The 27,138-nt window shown below is 33.9% G+C and overlaps 1 protein-coding gene across 1 annotated transcript in view; it reads left to right on the forward strand.

The window, feature by feature from the left end:
* Window positions 1-1,996: 1,996 nt before the first annotated feature.
* LOC126974538 (putative transporter svop-1) overlaps window positions 1,997-27,138 on the forward strand; it is a 39,618-nt gene continuing 14,476 nt past the window's right edge. The window contains exons 1-5 of the mRNA XM_050822057.1: window positions 1,997-2,305; window positions 17,957-18,118; window positions 18,836-18,998; window positions 21,735-21,856; window positions 26,768-27,006. Of these exons, the coding sequence (XP_050678014.1) occupies window positions 2,170-2,305; window positions 17,957-18,118; window positions 18,836-18,998; window positions 21,735-21,856; window positions 26,768-27,006 (822 nt within the window). The 5' untranslated portion in view covers window positions 1,997-2,169. The remainder of the gene's footprint in view (window positions 2,306-17,956; window positions 18,119-18,835; window positions 18,999-21,734; window positions 21,857-26,767; window positions 27,007-27,138) is intronic.

Here is a 27,138-nt window from a genome sequence, read left to right on the forward strand (position 1 = left end):
ATATATTAGCTTTATAAACAAAATTTATGAACGATGCGGGACTCGGACCTTCGCGACGGCTCGCACGGTTTCCGTGCGAGTGCTCTACCACTGAGCCAACCGTTCGAGTGACGTATCGTTGATAAATCTTGTATGTCTTGTTCAACTCGCATCTTTCATAAATTTTGTTTATAAATTTAATTGTGACCCAGAAGTGAGGGTTACTACTTTAAAATATTTTTTTTTTTATTTGCAGTAGCAACATCTCAAGTCAATTTCCTAATATGCAAAATATTTTGGGGTTGAGCAGGCTATCAACTGTGAAGTAGATCCTGTAAATGAAACCACAACCTGAGAATTGAAGAAGACATATCAATGATACGTCACTCGAACGGTTGGCTCATTGGACGAAGCATGGTTCATAAATTTTGTTTATAAATTTAATTTGTATCCCAGAACTGAGGGTTATCACTTTAAAATAACAAATTGCTTAAATATATTATTAGCGCAATGGTCTTAACAATAACGGAAAAAAACATACAAATACAGTCCAAAAAATAATATACAATACTAAAAAAAACTATTTATGTTTTAGGTTTATCAAAAAGATGGTTTGTTAATTCAATATTAAAACCACTATCACTAAGGTAAAAGAGATTAATTGCAGATAAATTTTTGGAAGTATTTATTTATTTAAAACATCACTTACATCTAATAACGGATTTATAATAAGACATGATATTTGTGCGTCTGTGTTTTGGTGAGATTGCGTGAGCGCGTGTGTGTGTGTGTGTGTATGTGTGTTTGTGAATTACTCTAAATTTAAACTTCTTACATTTTAGTCAGTTGCACTCTTCAACCCAGTTGGTGTGTGATGATGGCAAAGAAAAATGAGATATGGTTTAAATAATAGATAGAATAGAGGTGATTCACTTTGTCGAAAGCTTCACAAAAGTCAGTATATAACTATATAAGTTTAAACTGTCTTTTATATTGAAGGGATAGCTAAAGTGGGTAGTTTGAAAACTTTATCATTAAAAACGGTATATCTGTGATATAAAGGCGGATAAATATAAAAATAATTAATTGCTTGTTAAGTATAAAAAGAAAACATATTAATAGTTTATTCAATATTTGAGATTACATTATTAATTTGATCAAAACTAGCTTTATAAAAATTGTATGGTAACTTGTTCATTCTAGGCAAAATATTAAATTTATTTGAGTGATATGTAATATCAGACGGATTCCAATGTCTTTTTATTTGGTTATAATAGAATCCAGTTCAATATAAAAAATTGAGGTGGAGTAATAGTAGTAATAAGCAGAGAGCTTTTGAAACGGTAAACGGTACTATGAAAAATATTTGGCCGGTAACGTTTTTTTAATTCTTCGTCACATGAGAGTACGAGCCGACATACAAGGAAGTGTTCTAAAAGGGAAAATATCTTTAAAAAAAATTAACAAAAAAACAACTGACTTCAAAAACACTATTCCAAAACAATAGATACAATATATACTTAAAAGTATAAAAATAATAGCTTATTTTTTACAATCTTATTAATTAATCTAATTCTAATTAAGATTATTGTTCATTTTCGTATCCTCCCGCCGCGGCCCCGCTCTCGCCTCTCACCTCATCAGGTCGCGCGTGTGACTCAAGCACATCTCACCTATAACTTTGTATGTAGTTACAAACCTTGGCTGACACCGACTCCAAAAATAACAATGTGACCACACGGGAAGCACCAGCTTTCAAATAAAAAAAGAATTATCAAAATCGGTTCACCCAGACGAAAGTTCAGAGGTAACAAACATAAAAAAACATACCGACGAATTGAGATCCTTTTTTTTTTTAAATTATCATGAATTAAGAATCACCTTCATTTTGTAGTTGATGATAATAAATAATTATCATCGATTATGATAAGCCATCTCAGAAAGGTTCAGACCGGTTTATATAGTGTGGTTCTAATCGTAGACTCACGCACATTGTTTGAACCGTGCGTTACAAACATTGTTAGTGCATTTTTAGTCCACGCACGGCGCAGACGTGGCGCGGCACAGTTTAAAAATAAACATTTACGGCGCTCTAAATTACCACAGATAAAATATTCGAACGATGGAACAATAAAATGGTGTCAAAGTCACGTGTATTCATTTAAAGTGTCGCTTTTGGTAACGTTTAAAATGTCGCAAAATTCATTAGAAAGAACTGAAAATGAGGAAAAAACGTTTCTCAATAGAAACAGAGATACACACGATGACGAGGAGTGTTCGGGGAATAATAACGAATTGGCTTTTGAAGATGCTTTTGAATTGACAGGTGATTTTTTTTATGTTTTTTTACTTTTAATTCATAAAAGGGTGACAATATTTTTTTTTTATTATAACCTCGCAATTAATTAATCTATACCAATATATAAAGCTGCAGTGTTTGTTTGTTTGTTTGAACGCGCTAAACTCTGGTACTAGTGGTCCGATTTGAATGATTCTTTCAGTGTTGGGTAGTCCATTTATCGAGGAAGGCTATAGGCTATGTTTTTTTTTCAAAATTAGGGATCCGTAATAAAATTGCTATTTTGTAACACAAGGTGTAAAATCGAAAACCTATTGACAACAGAACAAAATGATGTACAGGCTATAAATATAGGCAATATTTTATTACTTATAAAACTATCGCGTGAATTATACTTTATATGGCAAAACAACGTTTGCCGGGTCAGCTAGTTACTCAATAAAAATTTAATGTCTTGGAGTTAGTAAATGACCTAATGAATAGGTCGTTACTAAATGAATTAAATAATTATAATAAAATGAATCTAAGAAAACTGTTATTGAATAAAATCAAAATAAAAGTGTTTATTTAACCTGCTTTGGTGGATTTTTTCCGCAAATTCCTGTTTTTTCTTTTGTTACTAGAATAATTACCTTCGGGAGAAGTGGTAACATTATTTATATGAGAAACATAAGCAAGAACATTTCGATGAACTATTGTGTATTTATTACTGTTTATTAGTAATTTCGTTTTCTACTTAATTATTCTTTTTTTATTAAAAAGAGCACAAAAAAATAATGCAGGGAGAGTGTCATGCGCCGCTTCTTTTCTCTCAGAGCGCCATTTGTTTCCGAAGCGGTAGTAGTATCTAGTATAATAGAAATGACATAAAAATGTATTCTAAAGGAATCAATTTTGAGAAGCATCATTCAAAAAAGTACAGTATCTTCCTCTGTGTTAATAAATTATTAATTTCTGCAAAATTCTGGTAAGGAAAAAGAAATCTTATCAACGAACTTAAATCTAGGTTGTGGATTACATGTTTTAAGGCTCATTTTTATACATAAAATCACGATTGTTCTTCCACTAACAACCTGCAAATCGAAAGCTGATAAAATTCAATTAATTTTTTTACCCTTGTAAGTTTTATTGAGATTTTTATTACCACGCTAATAAAACTCGCGTTCATTCTTAAGATAGATTCACAAAAAAAGTCTTTTAATGGTAATTTACAGATAAGGAGGTAATTATTTTAATACGCGGTAGGATTCCTTTCAAGTTATACCTTATATATATACTCTGACCTTCAAAAACTTTTAAAATTGCAATAACCTTTAAAAAAGACATGATATTTTGTTTTCAAAATAAAAAGAATATACTTTTGACGATTTTGTAACGACATTTTTTTCTTGATTGATGAATTTTTATTCAAAGGCCAAGGTGTGAACAGCTCGTAAGATTTACTTATCATGCCTCTTTCGCGTGAAGAATACGCAAGAATCATTGTGTGTAGCATTAAGAACCGTCCGTTAGTTGAAGTCAAGGTACGAAGAAACTGGATAACATCTGAAGCTCCTGGAAACCACCTCAATGTAGTTGAAGTCCAGCAATAGCTTCGTCAGACCCGAAGAATAGCTGAATAATAGAAGTATTGCTGAAACACGAGATAGGGCATTGTAATTAATTATACTTGTTAATTTTTTACCAGTGGGAGGCTCATTTGCACAGGATAGCGGCTAGATAATGGGTACCACAACGGCGCCTATTTCTGCGGTGAAGCAGTAATGCAGCATTGTCATGTTTCGGTCTGAAGGGCGCCGTAGCTAGTGAAATTACTGGGCAAATGACACTTAACATCTTATATCTTAAGGTGACGTGCGCAAGAGTAGTGCTGCTTTGAATTTTTACATTTTTCAAGAATCCTGACTGGCACTGCATTGCTTACAGGGCATATCAATTACCATCAGCTGAACATCCTGCTCGTCTCGTCCCTTTTTTCATAAAAAAAAATTGTGCCAAATGTTACATATTCATTGTGATGGATTAAAGTTTACTTACTTAGTTTTAACACACTTAAAAAAATGTGGGGTGTACAAATATACACAGCCTAATATTCACTCTCTTGCTTATAATATACTAGCTTTTAGCTGCGACTTCGTCCACTTTGAATAGTTACTCTGTACAATTTATTTTTTATTTTCTAGTAAACTTTTCAAATAATACACATACAAACTGCTCTCCGCTGCTGGCAGTGCTCTTCTAGGATACAACGGATATACCTTGTCATTGTGGACAGTCTCTTTAATAGTATTTCCCTGTGAACTTTAATCTCCTATTTTATCTCCATGTAGGTCAAAGTTTCAAAAATGCTCCAACATATGTTTATAAATTATTTCTTATCAAGTGCCTAAATACAAAGTTTCATCTTCGTTAATGACGAATTTACATACAAACTGCCACCCCTATATCAACCCCTCTATTTATTTTTTGCAATAAAAAGTAACCCATGTCATTTTTCAAGCTCTAGTCTATCTCTGTACCCAATTTTATCAAAATCGGTTCGGTAGTTTAGGCGTGAAAGCGTAACAAACAAACTTACATTCACATTTATAATATTAGTAGGGATTGAGTTTCAATTTCGTAGAATAGTTATTTGCGTTACTTCATACGTATCTTGTTACGTTCAACTTAACAAGCGATAATTACTATAACTCTTGCGCGAACAAATACTCGTTTTGTAACAGCGCTTTTTCAAACTGCAAAATTTGCAAGAAATAATTGAACTAGAGAGATTTAAAATAATTTAAATAGGCCAATGATCGAATTTAAATTCCAATTCAAATATTTTTATTGAAAATAGAATTCAAATCCCTTTTGAACGTCAAAAACTACCACCCATTCAAAAAAGACTGCCTCAGACCTGAGCACAACGGGCGCAAGAAACTCAGCGGGATTTTTTTTATATAAAAATATCGATTACAGTGTAATATCGTACAATAAATATTTTTAAATAAAGAGCCTGAGTGTCTTCGCTTCATTCCCAGTCCTTGGTGTCATTAAGAAAATAATTTACTCTATAGTTGAAAAACGTTTGTCTGGGAAAGGTCCACACAAATTTTTCAACAATTCTTTTAAACTTAGTAACACATTTGTCTTGTACATTTTCTGGGATCATATTGTAGAAGCATATACTTCACCCAATAAAAGACTTACTAACTCGACTTAACCGAGTAGTAGGTATATCAAGTTTATGTCTGTTCCTCGTGTTAACATCATGCATGTCACAGTTTATAGCTACCTACATTCTCAATGTTCTTATGAACATTTAGAACATATCGTATTTGTTCGTTGTTATTTAATAATTAATGTTACAAATGTCCAGATATGAAAATAATTTTATGTTTTTAAGCTTATAGATAAATAGCTCATTTCGTCAAAAATACAAAAACGTGTACAAGTATCTGGTAACAAGTGCAAACCCCACTAGAGCGCACCCTTATATTATTTTCTCACCCTCTCATGTGCTTGTTATTAGAATTTTGAATACCTTTATTTGTTAACTGGTTGGGCTAACAGGATTGTCCCCATAGACACTACGACCCTCTTAAGTCTGATCTAACAATCAAATCAAGATATTTAATTAATGTAGGTCAAAAATAATACATTAACCATAAAATTTTCAACGCTTCGATAAGTTGAGCTATGACACTAACGTAAAGAGAGTACACTTTTCTAAAAGGTCGGCAACGCTCCTCTGGTGTTGCAAGATAATGTGGACGGCGGTGATCACTTAAGATCAAGTGACCCGAACGCTTGTTCTGCCTCTTCCATATAAAAATCTTAAAATTCAATAACCCTATTTAAAGTCAATACTTATGAGTTCATCGTTTTATATCACACGTTTACATGTTTCAAGTTACTGAACTTAGATTAAGGATTGGTCTCCGCTGCTCTCTAACTAGATACGAATACTAAGCCAAAGTGGGCCTACTCGAGCCAGTCTTGATCATGGTGTGACGTTGACGCGCCACGTATTCTGTGTCATGTTTAGCCCAGTAGTTTTTGAGTTTATCGCGAACAGACAGACAGAAATACCCTGTGGAGGACTATGTCACAGCTACTGTGACTATGTCTTATTACTATGTCTTACGTAGTGTAAGAACACTTTTATCCTTAGTCCTGTGTCATAGTCCTAATCAAATCTGAACTAAATAAATGTTTTACATTACTGCTTATTTACCAAGAATATGATAAAGAACTGGAGTAAATGCGGCCTTTAAAAAAATGTGATATTCGAAAATTTCCTAATATTAGATAAATCGGTTAAAGAAAATGTTTGTAATTTAATTAATTTAACATCATTTCCTGCCTTATACATAAAAATTATATAAATCAACAAAAATCTTATTTTGCAAATTGTAAAATGGAATAATTTTATCAAATTATTGTCATCGGTGTTCGATAAACCAACGAAGTTTGAACGAAATCTGGCAGTTTAAAGTGGGTCAAAATCGCGCCCAAATGAAAAATCATGTAAAAACTCTTAAGAGATTAAAATGCGTGTAATTGTAACTTTGTTTTAACATTACATTTTTGGGTAAAATTTACATTTTTATTATTATTTTAGTTAACCCGACGTTTCAACCTCTCCAGTCCCCCTGAAAACAAGATCTGGAAAGGTCTTGTAACGGGATAACTTAAATTATAATAAAAATGTAATTTTTACGCAAATGTAACTTTTATGTAATGTAAAAATAAAGTTACAATTACACGCGTTTTAATCCTTTAAAAAGTGTTTTATTTTACTGAATGCCTTCGATAATATTTTGAGCAACCAAATATGTAAGAATTACTTTTATTATACTTAATTAAGTATTTTAGAATTGCTGACGTCACTAAATATTTTTCTTGCAGTCGACGGCCACTCGACTTACGATGACAATAATAATGTTTAAGATTAAAACTATTATTTACAATTATAAGAACCTATTATTTAAGAACCAAGCTGAATGACCTGTAATCGGGACGTCGTGATAAAAACATACTACTGTTTAATTTTAGCAATTTATCCTGTGTCTCTACATTCCTGTGTCTCCCGGGTTTAGTTTTACAGGATAAAAATATATTGAGCTATCGAACGGTGTAGCAACCGGTTGCGGGTTCGATCCCCTGTAGCAACATTACATATTTTCCGTTTTTTGCGTTTAAATTTTTGTGAATACCGAGGCAGTGGTAGGCTCCTTTGCACAGGATGCCGGCTAGATTATGGGTTCCACAACGGTACCTATTTCTGCCGTGAAGCAGTAATGTAAGCATTAGTGTGTTTCGGTCTGAAGGGCGCCGTAGCTAGTGAAATTACTGGGCAAATAAGACTTAACATATTATCACTCAAGATGACGAGCTCAATTGTAGTGCCTAGGCCGACTGGTAGACAGACAGGCGGACACTTGCTGCGCCATTGTAATAGGGCTGGTGTCCGTTCAGGTACAGAACCTTAGATTAAGGATTGGTCTCCGCTGCGCTCTAACTAAATACCGCACTACCTAAGAACAATAGCTTTTTTATTACGGCAACTATTAGATGCTTGTGTGCGTGGCATCTTGACACATAATGGCATCTTTCAAATTTTATAACATACGCTTTTTGTTATTTTACATTGAAATTAATAAAATACAAAATACTTACTGATGCTATGTGATCCCTGTGTCTTTCTTATTACTTTTAAAAAGTTTTACTACGCAATCCGGCATTTTAGTTTCAATTATTAGCAAAGTTTAACAGAACATGTGGCACGTCAACGTCACTCATTGTACGAGACTGGATCGAGTACGCCCACTTGGGCGTAGTATTAGTTGCCGCACTTGGCGACTATGCCTACGGTATCTAGTATCAGCGGAGACCAATCCTTAGTCTAAGTATAGAACTCTACAAAAATATGGACAATATGATTTGTATCATAAGGGTTTTGAATGCAGAATGTTTTAATACAATCAAAAATTACAATGAACTAGCTGACCCGACACACGTTGTTCTGTACATAATAAATAAAAAAAAAAACTTTGTTTAAAAAACCTACTCCAAACACTCAAAAGTATAAAAATAAAGATCTAATGTAATACACTTCTTATGCAAATCTTATACCTTCAATATTAATAAAATACTATTATTGTATGTGCTATCTATTGATAGGGTTTAATTATATATATATATATATATATAGAAAAAGTTACAAATATATAAAAATTCATATTAGTTAGTTATTCATTTTAAACTGTTCTTTCAATTTGATACATATCAAAGAAAAATCAAAATCGTTCTTTTTATTTAATTCTGAGCATTTTCATATTTATTCACCTTTTAAAACTTCTCTGGACTTCTACACATAATCCAAGATCAAAATTAGCAAAATCGATCCAGCAGTTCTCGAGTTTTAGCGAGACTAACGAACAACAATTCATTTTTATATATATATATAGATTAGCGGGCGCACGTGGCTTTTTCCCACGACATCCCTATTAATATTATAAATGTGAACTTCAGTTTTTTGTTCCTCTTTTAAGCCGGAGCCTCTGAACCGATTTTAATGAAATTTGGTACAGCGATAGACTTGAGCTTGGGAAAGGACATTTTATCCCGCAAAAATCCATGGTTCCCACGGGACGTGTGAAAAACTATTATTCACGTCGATGAGCTATTACTATACCAATAGTAGGTTTAATTAACCATAGCAATCTTTTTCTAAATAAGATTCATATAATATGTTGGGAACGGGAGCGAAAACGGGAACCGAAACTGGAATAGGACATGAGATAATCATCAATTCAAAACCCTTTATCTACGCGGACGAAGTCGCGTGCATCAGCTAGTTCGAAATAAATTAACTTAACTTTTTTGTTTGATAACCGAATGAAATGTAATAACACTAAATGTTAGGGAGAATTTACCACAATACATCAATGTAAACCGCATTCAAACCGGTTTAACCGGTTAGCGTGCACACATAAACAGATGATTGTCTGGTTGTTCTAATTCTCTGTATATTTTTTTTTAAACTATACTTTGGTCTCAATTACAAAATTTTAATGTGGATTGTAGTGTTTGGACACCCCTATAGCCCAGTGGTTAGCCAGAGTTCCCGGGTGGTACAATCATTTATATGATAAATATGGATGTTTGTTTCCGAGTCATGGATGTTTATAAGTATTTATGTATTTTCAAGTAAGTATATTGTATTAATTATATCGTTCTTGTACCCATAGTACAGGCTATGCCTAGTTTGGGGCAAGATAATTTGAGTAAGAATGAATTAATGAAAATAATAATATTATTATTGTATTTTTGAAGAAGGATTTAATGTACAGCATGTTTGTGTTTTTCGATTTTCAATAATTAGCTTGTGAAAAATTCCTGGCCTATTTTCATCGGTTGTTTAACAGCAAGAGACTCTACCTATATAAATTTTCTAAGTAGTAGTATACAGGGTGTCCCAAAGTTATGGGACATGAAGGGAAAGTACCTTAAATATCAAAGATAGGCTATTTTACTGAAAGAAGAATTATGTTATTTTTAAAAGTTATTAATTCTGCATTCAAAGATTTTTTATTACTTGTCTCGTCTGTGAAACCGACTTAAATGTAAAAAAAAACACCCCTACTCTTATGATGCCAATCGAAAGAATGGCCAAAAACTAATAACTCTTCTTAAGTAACATAGTATTTTAAAAGAAAGTAGTAAATTAAATGGGTATTTTTTGTCTGACGCATATCGCCAATCTTTTAATGAGTCAGCTGCCTGTTGATTTTCTTATCATTTTATGGTGAATACTCGATATGATATGGCACAATTCTGTTTGTAACTCGCCCACGTTCTCGTATCGTTTTTTGTATAGCATATCTTTCACGTATCCCCAAAAGAAATCTAATGGTGTAAGGTCCGGGGATCTGGCCGGTCATCTAATCGGTCCATTCGTACCAATCCAAGTAGGAAAACATTCATTTTACGTTGTTCCTTTCCTTTCTTTTAAAATACTATGTTACTTAAGAAGAGTTATTAGTTTTCGGCCATTTTTTCGATTGGCATTATAAAAGTAGGGGTGTTTTTTTTTTTACATTTCAGTATGTTCGATTCCCAGACGAGGCAAGTAATTTTTAGAAAATCTTTGAATGCAGAAGTACTAACTCTTAAAAATAACATAAAGCCTTCTTTCAGTAAAATAGCCTATCTTCGATTTTTAAGGTACTTTCCCTTCCTGTCCCATAACTTTGGGATATCCTGTCCCTTTGGGATAGTTTGAAAAGACGTTACGGCTGTTTGCAAACGCATTTTGTTTGTGACTTATGCAAGATAAAATTAACAATTAATCACAACGAAAGATATGTTGCGACAAAGCCAAATATAACTTTACTGGCTTAAGAACAAGAGACAAGGTGCGTGAATTATTTGAGGTCCACCTGATAGCAAGCGAGATAAAAACTGCATTTTAATGCACGTAATAAAATATTGCATTTGATGGAATCTTAATGAAACTGTAAGACCTTTTACCAGTCGAAGATACCTTAACACAATATGCCGGAAACGGGGCACCTTTTTCTGTCGTGAAACAGTAACGTACAAGAATTATTGTTTCGATTTTTAATTAATTTTAATTAATGTCTCAAAGTGACGTGTGTGATGCAGTCCAGAATTTTGTTTTTTTTTTTTCAAGAATCCTGTGGCACTGTATTGTAATGGGTAGGGTGTGTCAATAGGAAAACCTGTCGCTCTTCTGGTCAGTATTTTTCATTCCGATCACAAAAACAATACACATATCACAATATACACTCCATCGCCATCTTTTGTGTTATACCTAGTCTTGCCATAAATACAGAAACAAAGAGAAAAAAAATCTTTTGCAAATAACATTTATTACTTTTACAGTGTGTTATTTTAATACATAAATATAAAACAATTTATAAAATAAAAAGCTTATTCGAATACAGTCATTCAAACGTTGAGGCCAGTTATCAATAGAAGCACGCACTCTTACCATGGGAAAGTTCTTCACTGCCAATCGTACGATGTTTTAGTGATTCCAAATTATCAATGCGATTAGAACAATCCGTACTCTCTAAAGCTGACCATAAATCAACATCCAGCGGATTAAGATCGGGACTAGACGACGGCCAGTCTTCAGCTCTGATGAAGTCCGAAACTTTCGTTTCCAACCAAGACTGCGTAGACCGAGCTTTATGACCCGGCGCCGACTCTTGCTGGAAGGACCTTTCTTGGTTTTTGAATATGGCGTTGGTAAGGGGCTTCACTTCCTTCTCAAGAATTGTATCTTGATACACTTGTGCCGAGGTTTTCATAACTTTTTCACAAAATTATGGCTCTGTAATTCCTTCATAGCTAATACCGCACGAAACCATCACTGATGTCGGATAGTGCCCACGTTGCACTTTGTCGACTAATTGGGATGCATCCTTAGAGCTTTGAGCATAAATACGGTTATTTTTTATTAAAATGTTTCTCAATTGTAAAAAATTCTCATTCGTAAAGAAATTTTTTCTGTGACCTCCCTTTGCGTACCTTCTGCTTCAGTAGCTGTTACGATTTTATCACCCTATTCTTTTTTAAATTATCAGTAAAGAAATGAGCAGTACATCTCTTATAGGCTGGAAGTCCTAAGTTATATTTTAAAATACGCGACTTGGTTCTAAAAATAGAAAATTTTAATAGGGAACGTTTATTCTATAACGATGTTACGTGGCGATTGAGCGAGGAAAGCGAGATTTTTTTTAATTTGTTGACTTTATAATAATAAAATATCTAGTAGGCGGCCTGTGCTCCTCCATCAATAAAAATATTTTTTCTCCTTCTAAGCATATTTTAAGTACCTACAATTTTTAGTATGAAAAACAGATTATTTAACGCTTTTCTTTGCCAAACATGGCACACATAGCAATTAATTAATTTATTTATTTATTTATATAATATTATATAAACTTGTAAACTTACAGTTTTACCCAAAGCGTTTACAAGCTGGACAGAAATGCAAATAACATAACAAAATTAAAGTTAAAAAAAACAATAATAAAATAATCCGAAAAATGTCAAATTAGTCAAAATATGTTGATAGCGCCAAATAAAATAAGTCCAAAGTTTTAAGTAAATAATAAAAAAATAAAACGTTATTAAAGTTAATAAATAATTCAAGAACCATCTAACTTAATATGCATATCATTAATATTCGTTTGTAATTTGTCAGCAAATAAATCATTGTCACAACTTAGTGAGCAAGTCGCCGATCAGACGTAGTGCTCGAATAGTAGGTGATGAATGAAGAAATTATTCTATTGTTATCATTTCTTGATGTACCAATTGTGAAGTAAATGAGACGCTTTAAAGTGAATGAAAATTACTTTCACATATTTCGTTATATACGTACTAGATACAGGCGAAATATTTTCACATCGTAAGTAAAGTGTTTTCGTAATGTCTATTGATATTTTTTTTTCATTAAGGCGACACTAAATGACAGCGACCTTGAGCGATATGAGTTCACGGCCCGCCATCTATGTAACAAAGCCAATATTGTCAAAATTCTTGCGTAGAAAACAGTTTATATGCTTACAATTCTAGTTATTTACTACTAATCTGAATAAATGGACCTACACAAAAAAGTACAAGCTATAAGAATAATTTTTCTGAGAGAAGTACCAAAAAAATGCGTCACGCCATGCCAAAAAACTTGTTTAACTTCAAAGAAAAGTGGTAGTTCAAAAAGGCTCGGCAGTGTTAACTATAACCAACAGCAAGCATTAGCAACCTACAAATAAGACTTAAGGATATGTGTATCACGATAAAATAGTGTTCATAGCTCGAAATGCTATACTTTCACCACAAAACTTGTCTAAAAACACCATGTTTGCGTGTTTTCTGCTTACTCTTCGCCTTAAGTTAAAATAAAGTGAGAATACTTAAAGCAAATAGTCTCATTTGCCGTGACCTCAACTTGAATCCTAGCTTTTGTCCTACATTCGAGTCAGTTGCAACACACGTTTCATAGAATAATTATAGACCGTTGAATTGGCGGCCTCAATTAAATCCAGTCTGTGATAAACTAACAGTTTTTATTGCAAATATTACAATAGTTAAATACTATTCTCACATTTAAAACGCATTAGCTGATCTAATAATATGCGTAAGGTTTTATCACATTTGGCCGAATCTTCTTTCGCTTGTAGTATTAATATCGATTATATGCAAATCAGAATTAAAACAAATTGTTTGAAAAAATATTTATTTATTCAACATTTTCATTTATTTATTTATTATACCACACTATCCTAACAGGGGAGTCCTAATGCGACAATGTACACTATCCTATCTCATACCTAATACTTATTAACGATGACCTTAATCCCATCAAATGTTTTTATATTCGTTTTACACGTAAACAGAATCTAATAGAAGGCAAATATAAGATTAACGACTGTCCTTTACAAAAACTGGAATCTATCCGTGATCTAGGGATAAGCATCGACATCGAACTAGGCTTTAACGTTCACGTCGATAATATCTGTAGATCAGCGCGTCAAATGCTCAAAAGTTGATTGTAGTTTATTAAAATATTATGTAAGTAGAAATCTTTCATAATTTCACTACCATGCAATTGAATTCACCTATGCAACAATAGGCTATTCTTTAATTTTTTAAAATATATTCAAAAATAACCGTAAAGCCAACTAGTACTTTTAATTTCTCAAAATAATTCCACTTTATGTTTAAAAAAATTGTTACAATAGTCGCGCCAAGGGAGCCGCCATGAACGTGACGTCATAAGAACATAAACAAAGAAACGTCAAATATGCGGTGCAATCCTTATTGATTTTTATAATGAATATAAAAATCCCTTTTCATAGTCCGTATCGTTGGTGTTTTGCTAAAAATATATTGTTTCTGCTATAGCCACGTCACAAAATGGTGGTCGATGTTTTCGATCACGTGACATACAGTTAATAAAACTATGATTATGATTTTGAAAACAATGACGTTCTATTTGAAAGTATAAATAATTCTCATGTTTTTATAACAAATTAGTAATGAATCCGTACTTCTTAAGGTAAAAGCTCTCTATATAACAAACTTTCATAGTTTAATTTTGATGAAACTGGCATATTAATGTTATTGTCTGTCTGTCTCTTCTAACTAATTTATTTATTATTGCATATTCATTATTTACCAGTTTTTCGCCGCCACACGGTGCTGTGACTAAACTGTAAAGATAAAACGATAAACTTTTTATCACGTTTATTTTAATAATGCCAGTAGGTTAAGGTTTAATATTTATATAGTGTCTATCATCTACTCTAAGCCTAAGTTTATATGTAACAAATGCGGTATGAATTGTACATTAAAAAAACGTGTTGAGAGACATATTGGGTCAGTGTATTAATCTATACTTTAATATATTTTAACCGACTTCAAACAAGAAGGTGTTTCTCAATTCCACTGTTTTTGAAGTTATACTTCTTTAGGCGCGTTATGAAAAAATGGTGAGAGTGAAATTTTAAGATGCGCGCGCATCACTGTAACACAAAAGTAACAGGATGTGTGTATTTTTACAATATTGTTCTTTCTGCAAACGTAGAATATCACGAGATAAATAATTTCAAAGATTTGTGCTTTGTTAAACTAAAGAGGTATAATTTCTTGCGTGCATCCACTCTTTTTTATGTTAGTTACCTCTATAACTATCGACTTGGTGAACCAATTTTGATAATTCTTTTTTTATTTGAAAACTGGTGCTTCCAGTGTGGACTTATTTTCATATTATTATATTATAACTGTAATTATATTATATGAACTGCTGAAATTGAACGCTTTGATTATTTACAATACGAGTGCCATACTGAAAATGTCTAGACTATTCATTTCTAATACAAATATTTAAAAAACAATTAAGGTGTTTGAAAATGGAACGCTCCGTAAGTAGGTTACATTTGAGTTTGAGTGATTGTCATTTGTGGCAATGTTTTTTAAAATTATGTGGCAATGCAATTAGTGAAACTGAAGAATATACGGGCCATGTTTTTTTATTATTTTCATTGTAATAAGTCAACAAGAATGTTATTAGAGACTTCAATTGGCATTCGGTGAATTAAGACGTGCACATCACGTGGACAAAAAACACATAAGACATAAGTTAAGGTGTCTATTATGGCGACTTATGCATGGTTTATAAGATGAAAAAAATATATATCATGCAGGTGTTTGGTAAATATAATTAGGTACTTTATAAATTAATTATATTCTATAGAGCATGCCAAAATATCAAGAGAAATATGTATTGTTTGTAGTCTTTTGTCAATGACTTATTTCTCTAAGACTTTCACCATTGTGGTTGATATGACCGCAGAATACAATAGGCGTGGATATATTGAATCGCTTTTAGTTTGGTCAGACCAAAGACAATGTATGCTACTCACTGACCTGTATAAATACTACTAGGCAGGCTGTTCTATATGTTTGACAGCAAATTTTTTGTGCCTATTTGAAGCTCCACTCGCGAGCGTCCACAGAACTAATTTTGACGTATAATACAAATGGCTGCGAAGGAACGTATAATACTCTGAAGTATTTTGCATTTTGTAAATAGTTTCCCACCATCTATCGATATTGCTGAGGTTGTCATCACTAGTTTTTGTACCGAGGACTCTCGCTACATGGCCAACAGCGCCAAAATGGCGAATATCAAACAGAAACATAAGCACTTTGACAGCCGTGCAAAAACATTAATATTTATTCACATTTATATTTACAATTTATTTATATTTACAATACAATGATTACATAAAATTAAAACTATCATTACGGGGAAGCGTACCAAGAATACTGGCAGCATATCCACGTTGGATAGCTAGGCTGATCCGTTCACTGAAATAGCTGCCAGCGCTTGGGTCTCCAATAGCCTTATTGAGGCGCGAAAATAGTACTTTGTACATTCTCCGTGCCTCGGGGCCCCAGGAGCCAAGTGTTTCGACACCAAACGGCACAAAGATGTATGACTGATGTATGTACCCCAACATATTTGCGACGATTGCTGTCTTCGGCAGCCGAAGTTATTAATTAATTAAGGTGTGAGTTTGTTGGAAACAACGTTCACGGCTTACAAAACAATGTACTGGTCTTCTCGCTTGCTCGAAGTGGACTAAACGATTTGCGGTGTCGTAACTGAAACTCATTTAGCAAATATTTAAGGCCACAGACCTTGTCTAGTAGTAATATATATATATATATATATAGAAGTATTTAGGTTAGCCCGAAGAAGTTATATAATTGTATTGTAAGATGTTCTTAAATAATCAATAATAGTTTTTTTTATGCCAATACGGGACGAGACGAGCAGGACGTTCAAAACTGAGCGGCACTATAATTGCCCTCGTCACCCTGAGATAAGATGTTAAGTTTCATTTGCTACGGCAGCCTTTACACCGAAACATAGTAATGCTTACACATAAGATGAATATATAATTAGTTATTCTAAAGTTCGAAATTTTAAAATCTTACACTTTATAAGAGGCTTGACTTTTTAGCGTAAGCATTTGGAGGTAACCCTTCCTTATATTGTGAAGTCTGCAATCAAAAATATCTAAAACTGTTTTTACTCTCTCACTAGCATCTACCCGCAACCTCGTGGGAGAAGTTGCTTTGGGAATCATTTTTTTTTAGAAAATTTTGCCAATATATACACATGCAAATTACTGCGGTTAACTATTAATTGCTTATTTTAATACATTTTTATAAACTCCCTTTTTTATTCCCTTGTTAAAACATAATTATTATGCAGGTTTAATACTAGTAAGCTCATAAATTTGTCCCATTTGTTTCTTAATTTACTCATATAACTACAAAGCCTTATAATTTTGTACCAATTATAATCAAAATTGAATTCGGAGTTAGTCGTGAAAGCTTGACTTCGTTTGGGCTTCCATACGAACTTTCATCCCCTATTACATCCCCATACAGTTCGAAATTTAAAAAATGCTAGAACTTCAATACAAACCTCAATCCCCTAACTCAACTCCTCCATTTATTTTTTCGCAATAAAAGGTAGCTTATGTCCTTTTTCAAGCTCTAGCCTATCTCTGTACTAAATTTCATCGAAATCAGTTCAGTGGTTAAGGCGTGAAAGCGTAACAAAAAAACTTCCATTCATATATTAGTAGGGATTGTGTGAGTTATTTAACAAGGTTGTCGGTACCTTGAAAAAGAGTCAGCTTATTAAGAAACTCGCCAAAAAAGGATCTGACAGCCCTTTTTAATGATAAGAAGCATTGAGACAACTACGGCGTTTATCTGATGGCATGTGACATGTCCTGCCCATTACAATGCATCAGTCATGTTAAAAACGTAGACATAAGAAGTAAAGGTATATGTCATCATCAGCCGGAAGACGCTGCTGGACAAACGCCTCCCCCAAAGATATCCACGACGATCTGTCATGCGCTGTCCTCATCTAACGTATTCCGGCGATCTTGACCAGATCGTCGGTCCATCTTGTGGGGGCCTACCAACACTGCGTCTTCCGTTCCGTGGTCGGCATTCAAGGACTATTCTGCCCCAACGGCCATCTGTCCGTAGAACTATGTGCCCTGCCCACTGCCAGTTTCGCAATCATTTGGGTTAATTATTAATAAAATTAAATGTTTTATCCAGGTCAAGGAAAATTCAATTACGTGGTGCTGCTGACTTGCGGCCTCATCATGCTGAACGTCTCCATGGAGTCTGTTGGCATGAGCTACGTGATCACAGCAGCTGAGTGTGAGCTTGAGCTGACCAGCGAGCATAAGGGACTCATCACGGCTGCAGCTTTTATTGGTAAGATATATTATATTTTATTAGTAGTAGGCTCCTTTGCACAGGATGCCGGTTAGATAATAGGTACCACAACGGTGCCTATTTCTACCGTGAAGCAGTAATGTGTAAGCATTATAGTGTTTCGGTCTGAAGGGCGCCATAGCTAGTGAAATCACTAGGCAAATGAGACTTAACATCTTATGTCTCAACAATTTATTATGTTTTTAAAGTGATAACCCTCACTTACACAATTAAAATTCATTTGGCTGAACTGAAGCCACAATCCGAGAATTGAACAAGATATTATCAACGATACCTCACTCGAACGGTTGGCTCAGTTGGAAAGAGCGCTCGCACGGAACGCGAGAGGTCACGGGTTCGAGTGCCGCATCGTTCATAAAATTTTGTCTTAAAATTTTATTTATGTAATATAATAATAATCATTAAATTGTGTATAGTTTACTCTGGTAAAATTGCTCTAACTGATCGTCATTTAAATCCTCCGCTAAAAATGTCACCATCCCGTAAGATCAGCAACTGCAAAAAAAAATATTTACATCTAAAAGATTTGACTGTGGTAATCGATTTTACTTAGACAAGTATTTTATCAAATTATTTTAGTTGTCGAAGTTTTCTGCGATGACAACTAAATAAAAAGAAACTGTACATTTACAAACTTTATTATGTAAAAGCGGTTTAACTGTAACTGGGTATTACAGGGTTGTTGTATTTTTCCAGGGATAATAAGCACGTCTTTTCTCTGGGGTTACCTGGGTGATCGTTTTGGAAGACGAGCGGTGATGCTGCCGTCCATGCTGGCCTCAGCTGTGTTATCAATAACGTCTTCATTCTCCATTAACGTCTGGATGCTGTTAATCTTGAGGATACTGACTGGTTGCCTGTAAGCTATAACAATTTCTTTAATTTAATACCTGAATGGAAGATGTTTCCGTTCATGTTCTAGGTAAATTACTAAGACGAAATATTCAATCCCCATTTTATGTTCCAAAATATTGAATAGTGGTAGCTTTCAACTTCAATTTTTGTTCGACCTAAAAATATTCTCCAATTTTCGTTCAGTTGCCATGTTGTGAAGATTTTAAGCTCTCAATCTTAAAGAATTTGACTCTGCCACACGTTGTTCACAAGCCTTATTATAACTGACTGCTACTATTAGCCACTGGACTGGCGGCTGTCAAAGTGCTTTTGTGCCTGTTTGATATTCGCTATTTTGGCACTGTTGGCCATAGCGAGAGTCTGCGGTACTAAAGCTAGTGATGACGACCTCAGTTAAACAAATGTCGCATATGGTGTAAATATGGTGGGACATATTTACAAACACAAAAAAAATGTGTACTTTATTAAGTTGATTCCTAAAGTATAAATAATAAAGAAAACGAACGTTATTAACTTATTTATTAATACGTTTTAATAAATATGTTAATAATGTCTCAAGAACGCAATTAGTTCAAAATGCAGAAATACTTCAGAGTACTCTACGCTTCTCTCGCAGCCATTTGTATTTATACGTCAAAATTAGTTCTCTAGACGCTCGCCGGTGGCGCTTCAAATAGGCACAAATAATATTTTTCCGTTAAACACATGGAACAGCCTGTCGAATAGTATTTAAACTGGTCAGTGCTCATTAAAGATTATTATATTAAAGTTCCTCGTTAATTTGAAATTAACAGATATCAAAGTCATTTAATTAAGTCTGACAGAAGTGAACAATACATAACAATATGTGCAATAGGTTTTAACAAGCCCATGGCATTAATTAATAAAATGGTTATACTAGGCGCTTGGTAAAATTATAATTTATCTTATTATTTTAAGCGGATTCAGGCCAAATCGATGTTAAAAGTGTTGGGTACTAGTCTTGTAAGTCCTCATTGTTAAAAGTTAAAGTCTCTCTTTTTTTTCTATAAATAATAAAATGGTAGTTTACTGTTTGCACACACGTCCTGAATCCATATGTAGTGATAAGTATAACATTAAGGTCTTTATAAGAAATATTTAAGTTTATAATTGCATATTATTTATTCTTTGTAGAAAGGAATAGAATCGAATAGAATTTTCGGTGTGTGGATGATGCAGCTACTGTACTCAATAACTGTTGTATTAATTTACATTTACTTCTTTGACTTACTCGTGTAAGGCATTGACTATTTGACGTTTGATGCATCATATTACCTACATATTATATTGTAATTGAAATGATTTGTAAATCGATGGAAATGTAAATCTTGATATAAGATAGTGGCAATGAGTTTCATGCTACTTCTTCTCATTAGTTCAACCATTTACAAAGTAGCGGTAGATTCAATAAGACGTGTCATTTCCGTGACCTGCATGAATAATGTGATTTTGATTTTATTTAAAATTTATTGATAACAAACCACCACTCAATTATTACCGTTTGGAATCCATTCTATAAGGATCCTATCAAAAGAATCGAAAGAATCCAAAAACGCTTTCTTTTTTTGTTGTCAGTACATGAAAAAAAAAACAGTTCGAGTTAACCTCTTATAACGATAGATTGCATTTCTTTAATATAACGTCACTAGAAAATCGTCGCTGGGTGAATGATCAAATGTTTCTATATAAAATTTTAAATCACAAATTAGACTGTCCCAATATCCTAGCCAAAATTAAATTTTATGTTCCACGCGAAAGTGCACGTTTCACAAATTTCAAACCTTTTATTGGAAATTTATATAGAACTGAACTCGGTGCTAATAGTGTTTTAGAAAGGCTCTGCCGGGAGCACAATAATCTTTTCAAAACTACTCGTGTTGACATCCACTCCTCCTCCCCTCCGCATTACAAAAAAATATTGCAGCAATTTATCAGTGCACAAACCACATAACTTATGCTTTGTTTTGATTTATATCCAAAATTTTAATTTTTAGTTTTTTTTTTTTTTATTTTTACTTCTACGTTTTAATAGTACTATACAATATTTTTTCATTGTAAACTTGAAACCCCGCACTTGTGCAGCTCAAAAATGCATGCTGGTTTGCCTGTAATTGGATTTACACCATAATTTATACTTATTTTGTTATTTTTATAAGCTAGTAATAGTGTATAATCTGTTGGTGAACCTAAGTAAATAAATAAAATTAAATAACAAATTTGAATTACTAATAAGTTCTTACATCTAACTAATAAAACCAATTAAATAATACAATTTATTACTAAAAACGAAAAGTAATGTGCGGCAGTGTATGTAACCAAATGGAGCTAACTCAGTAATATGCTGAACTGGCGAGGCGCCAATGTAGCACTGGTTTTCAGAAGCCTCAATAATTGTCCCCTGGAGTAGCAGCTACTAGTATTTTTTTTAATTAAAATGAGTAAATAAAGGCAGTATAAATAAATATATTTTTTTATTTTAACTCTTTAGAAATAAAAAAAAATGGACGTAAAAAGAAAATCTCAATGTATGATTGTAAAATCTAAAAATATATGTTTATTTATAATAAATATCTTATATTTTTAGAAGTATTTTTATAATTTTTTGTATTATGTTTTTTTTAACCAAATCAATATACATAATTCGATAAAAGCTATGATAACAATTGTCATTTAGTTCTCATATTATCTCTAGCTACATGAATCTGTGTTAAATTTCCAGTGTATCAGCTTCAAGTGCGACAGTTTACGCTTATCTTGGAGAGTTGCACATAAAGAGTAGGAGAGCATCAGCCATCGCCTGGGCATCTGCCTTCATCTCCTTCTCATTCATTATACTTCCAGGTTTGGAAACTGTTTTTTTTGTCATTTATTTATTATTTGAAAACGCTAGTAACGTAGCTTTAAGTAACTTGAGTTACTCCTTAACTAGCTTAAGGAGCTTTCTTTATTCAAAAAAACATAGCGTCTCAAATCGGATTACTGATCCACACTCTGATGAATAAATCCAAACACCCCACCGACCCGACCGAATCCACTATACCTCACAACTCCGTTTTGCAGCTGCACACCCCTGACAAAATACACAACCCTAACAACTCACGCACCCCTAACAACCCACGCACCCATCTAACACAATCGGACACCCCTAACAACCCACACACCCATCTAACAACCCACACACCCATCTAACAACTCACACACCCATCTAACAACTCGCACACCCGTAACAACCCACACACCCATCTAACAACCCACATACCCATCTAACAACTCACACATCCATCTAACAACTCGCACACCCATCTAACAACACACACACCCATCTAACAACCCACACACCCATCTAACAACTCACACACCCATCTAACAACTCGCACACCCATCTAACAACCCACACACCCATCTAACAACTCACACACCCATTTAACAACTCGCACACCCATCTAACAACTCGCACACTCATCTAACAACCCACACACCCATCTAACAACTCGCACACCCATCTAACAACTCGCACACCCATCTAACAACTCGCAAACTCATCTAACAACCCACACACCCATCTAACAACTCGCACATCCATCTAACAACTCGCACACCCATCTAACAACTCGCACATCCATCTAACAACTCGCACACCCATCTAACAACCCACACACCCATCTTACAACTCACACACCAATCTAACAACTGGCACACCCATCTAACAACCCACACACCCATCTTACAACTCACACACCAATCTAACAACTCGCACACTCATCTAACAAAACACACACACCCATCTAACAACCCACACACCCATCTAACAACCCACACACCCATCTAACAACCCACACACCCATCTAACAACTCGCACACCCATCTAATAACTCACACACCCATCTAACAACTCGCACACCCATCTACCAACTCGCACACCGATCTAACAACTCACACACCCATCTAACAACTCACACACCCGTAACAACCCATACACCCATCTCACAACCCACACACCCATCTAACAACTCACACACCCATCTAACAACTCGCACACCCATCTTACAACTCGCACACCCATCTAACAACCCACACACCCATCTAACAACTCGCACACCCGTAACAACCCACACACTCATCTAACAGCCCACACACCCATCTAACAGCCCACACACCCATCTAACAGCCCACACACCCATCTAACAACCCACGCACCCATCTTACAACCCCCACACCCTAACACCCACGCATCCCTAGCAACCCGCACACCCCAAACAAATAACGCTCCCATCTAACAACCAACACACCCATCTAACAACCCACACACCCATCTAACAACTCGCACACCCATCTAACAACTCACACACCCATCTAACAACTCGCACACCCATCTAACAACTCGCACACCGATGTAACAACCCACACACCCCTCTAACAACCCGCACACCCCTAACAACCCACGCAGCTATTTCCCGCACACACCGCATGCATTACACGCAAAAGTGTGCGAGTTAAGGTCAGACGGTGTCATCTCAATCACACAGAAGTTATTGTGTTCAATATATAATTACAATTAAGTAATGGGCATTATTGTGGTTATAAAACTAGCCTCCTTATTATTTGAGAAAAGCTATATTATGTACCTAAAGCTCAAATAATAGTACCGGAGAAGTATAAAAGGAAGACTACTTACAAAGATAAGAAAAGCTCATAAGACAGAGAGTGGACTTTAAGAAAATTCGTTGTTGGTATTCATGAATGGTATCGGAAAGGAAAAAAGAAGGACTATCTTAAAAAGAAACTTGTAGAAACCAAGTGTGCCAAATCATTTCTTGTACCGTAAAAAGTTGTCTTAAAGTTTAGTAAGTTTAGTCCCTATATAGTCCTTTTGTCTATTTATTTATTTATTTGGGCAACCCACAAATTATACTCTTTACGGATAATATGGATAAGAGTTAATTCACTTATAAGCTACCACAGCATTCATAATTCTTACTAATTTTTTAAGACAGTAATTTTAAAAAATTTATAACTAAAATCTGTCTTGATGTATTAAAAGGCATAAAAGGCATTTATTTTCTCAAAATTGATTCCTTTATAATTCTTTTTGATGTCATTTATAATATACTAGATACTACTACCGCTTCGGAAACAAATGGCGCTCTGAGAGAGAGGAAGCAGCGCAAGAATCTCTCCCAGCATTCTTTTTTTGCGCTCTTTTTAAAAATATATATACAATATTGTACTGTCATTGCTATTGCTATAAAATAATCATAATCTAGTCCCAGGCTGTCCGATTAGACATTCAGCTGTGGAATAATAGGATTTACGACAAAGACATTTTTTAATAAAACATTTAAATTTATTTATAGATTATGCCTGAACAGTGACTGGGACTTTATTATAATAGTGTATACATTTACCCAAAAAGCTATCATTTAATAAGTTAAGTTATTACGTAATAAGCTAACCCAGCAACATCTTATAGCATATCAGTATTGTAGTACATAATATATCGAAACATCTATTTAACCCCTGTAGAGTCCACACGATAAAACATACAAGGCAAATTTGATAAGACATAGATAAACTTTACGTTAATAGAATGGGTTCAAAAACGTGCCCGGAGCAAATGGGAACAGATTATAACAATGTCAATGTTGCTCACAATATTATGTGAGACTTGTAATCTAGACCTAGACATATTTATAACAAGCAATAAATATAAGTATCAATCTCTCTATCTGACACAAGGCATCGTACTTGGAGCGCAAGGCCCTGAGTAATTGTACCTATAATCTATAATACACGCATGAACTTCTATATTCAAATTCAAAATAGGATTCAAAATCACTTATTGAATGCCAAGAAGTACCACCCATTCAAAATGACCTGAGACCTGAAAAGAACGGGCGCAAGAAACTCAACGGGCTTTTTTTTATATGTGTATAACTTTTTAATACTTTTTTATTAAAAGTCCCAAACCTATTATATTGATATGAACCTACCTACACAAAAAACAACGAAATTTAAGGTTCATTTGATGATTTGACATTTGACTTACCTATATAAAAATATTAATTAACGATTAATTAATGGACAGATATCAGTAATATTATTAAAATTTTAATTATTATGAGCTAATAACTCAAAAGTGCTAGCCCTGCCTGCTCCGCTAGCATTCACATAGTGATCGCGGGCAATCGTCCTTTTCCCACTAGCACCTATTTATTACCAAGGCTTGGCACTGAGCCAATGGCCTTGAGGAAACGAGCGGAGCTAGGTTACCAATACCCGGGCCAAGATGGCCATTGTTTTATTTCGTAGAGTCAGAAGTATTTTTGATTTATTACAAACATAATTTTATAAAACTAACAAAACTATGTCATGTTGAATAGTATTGGTAAACAGTTGATTAATTTTCCTACTATTTTTGCCAAAATTGAAGGATTTACAACAGCTAACAGTTAGATGCATACCTGTAAAAGTTTTGGGGTATTTTCGTCACATTTTCGCGCTGTCTATTAGACATGAAAAAATAAAGAAAAAATGGATTACTTCAAACAGTCAGTTGACCTATTTTGAACAATGCACGCACACTAACACTAAGTGACATACAAATCGCGAGTGTAAAACGTAGCTTGTCACGCACACTAAAGTAATAAACTAGGCCTGTTTTCATTGGTTATCTACAAGCAAGAGGCTCAATCTAGATGTATCTAAGCAAATGTTTAGTAAGAGAATAATAATTTAATAGAAATATGACATAACTCACAAATGGCAAAATACCAGAGTCACATCCAAAATGATTATTTTAAAAAAGGACCAAAAATAGCGCTGTACATTGCTTTAATATGTATTTATTCAAATTTTACATAATAATGTATAATTATTTCTATTGAATTTAATTTTCATTATCTTGGGCGCATACTGAAATTAATTTAACTATCTCATATTTTATTACATAAATAATATAAGCTGTAGTAAAGAGAATTTAATGCAGAAAAACAAATATTATGGTTTAATATAAACAGAGAAGGCAATGACCGCAGAAGACGGTTATATTATGAATATTATAGCAAACTCATATATCATGTCAGACAATATAATTATCACTACTATAAAACAAAATCCTCCGCCGCGTCTGTCTGTCTGTTTGTTCGCCATAAACTCAAAAACTACTGTACCGATTTTCATATTGTTTTCACCAATGGATAGCGTGTTTCTCGAGGAAGGTTTTAGTATATAACTTGTTAAGTTTTCGTTTGCATATTTGTATACATTTACGAAATTTCTTGGAGGTGTCGTAAAAAATAATTAGATTTTGAGCTTTCTACGAAAACGCTTTCTGAGCCCTTTGAGACATAAAAAAATAATGTATGATGGACTTGAGTGTCTTATATTATTACAGAAAAGTTCGCGATGACATATGTCTATCTCTTTAGATAACACACTATATATATTTTAAGACTTTAAAAGCATTTATAAAGCTGTAACATAAAAGCTGTTTACACAAATATATACGATATTAATTCATTATCATTTTATTACTTCATTATACTATCATTACGATATCATTGAGAAATACGTTTTTGTTTCATTCTGAATTATTAACTTTGACTACGAATTGCCGATGGCTTCCGACTACATTATTCCCGAATACGAAATAGTTTCTTAAAGATGCGGACTGTAAAGTTGTGCGCATACAAACCACGTTTCATGTTATACTTTTCTTTGTATATTTTATTATGATTTTCTTTTTGCCTCCAGCTCTCGCATGGATTATAATACCAGGAAAATGGTCATGGTCCCTGTTTGGTTTTCCCATCGTGCCCTGGCGAGTGTTCATCTGGTCATGGTGTGTTCCTGGTATCATAGCTGCTTGTATTCTGGCCTGGCTACCAGAAAGCGCCAGGTATCTTCTGTCAGCCAAGGGACCAGATAAAGCCCTGCCTGTCCTCGCGAGGATGTATGCTTGTAATAAGGGAATGGGTGTCGATAACTATCCAGTGAGTATATTCACTTTTGCAAACATATTTTTGACTTACTTATATTATATAATACGTTTGCCATACTAAACTAATTCTGCATTACAAAATAAATTGGCATAAACCTTATACCTCATAATAAACCAAGAAAAT

Source organism: Leptidea sinapis, chromosome 32 (assembly GCF_905404315.1).
Source record: "Leptidea sinapis chromosome 32, ilLepSina1.1, whole genome shotgun sequence".
NCBI lineage: Eukaryota > Metazoa > Arthropoda > Insecta > Lepidoptera > Pieridae > Leptidea > Leptidea sinapis.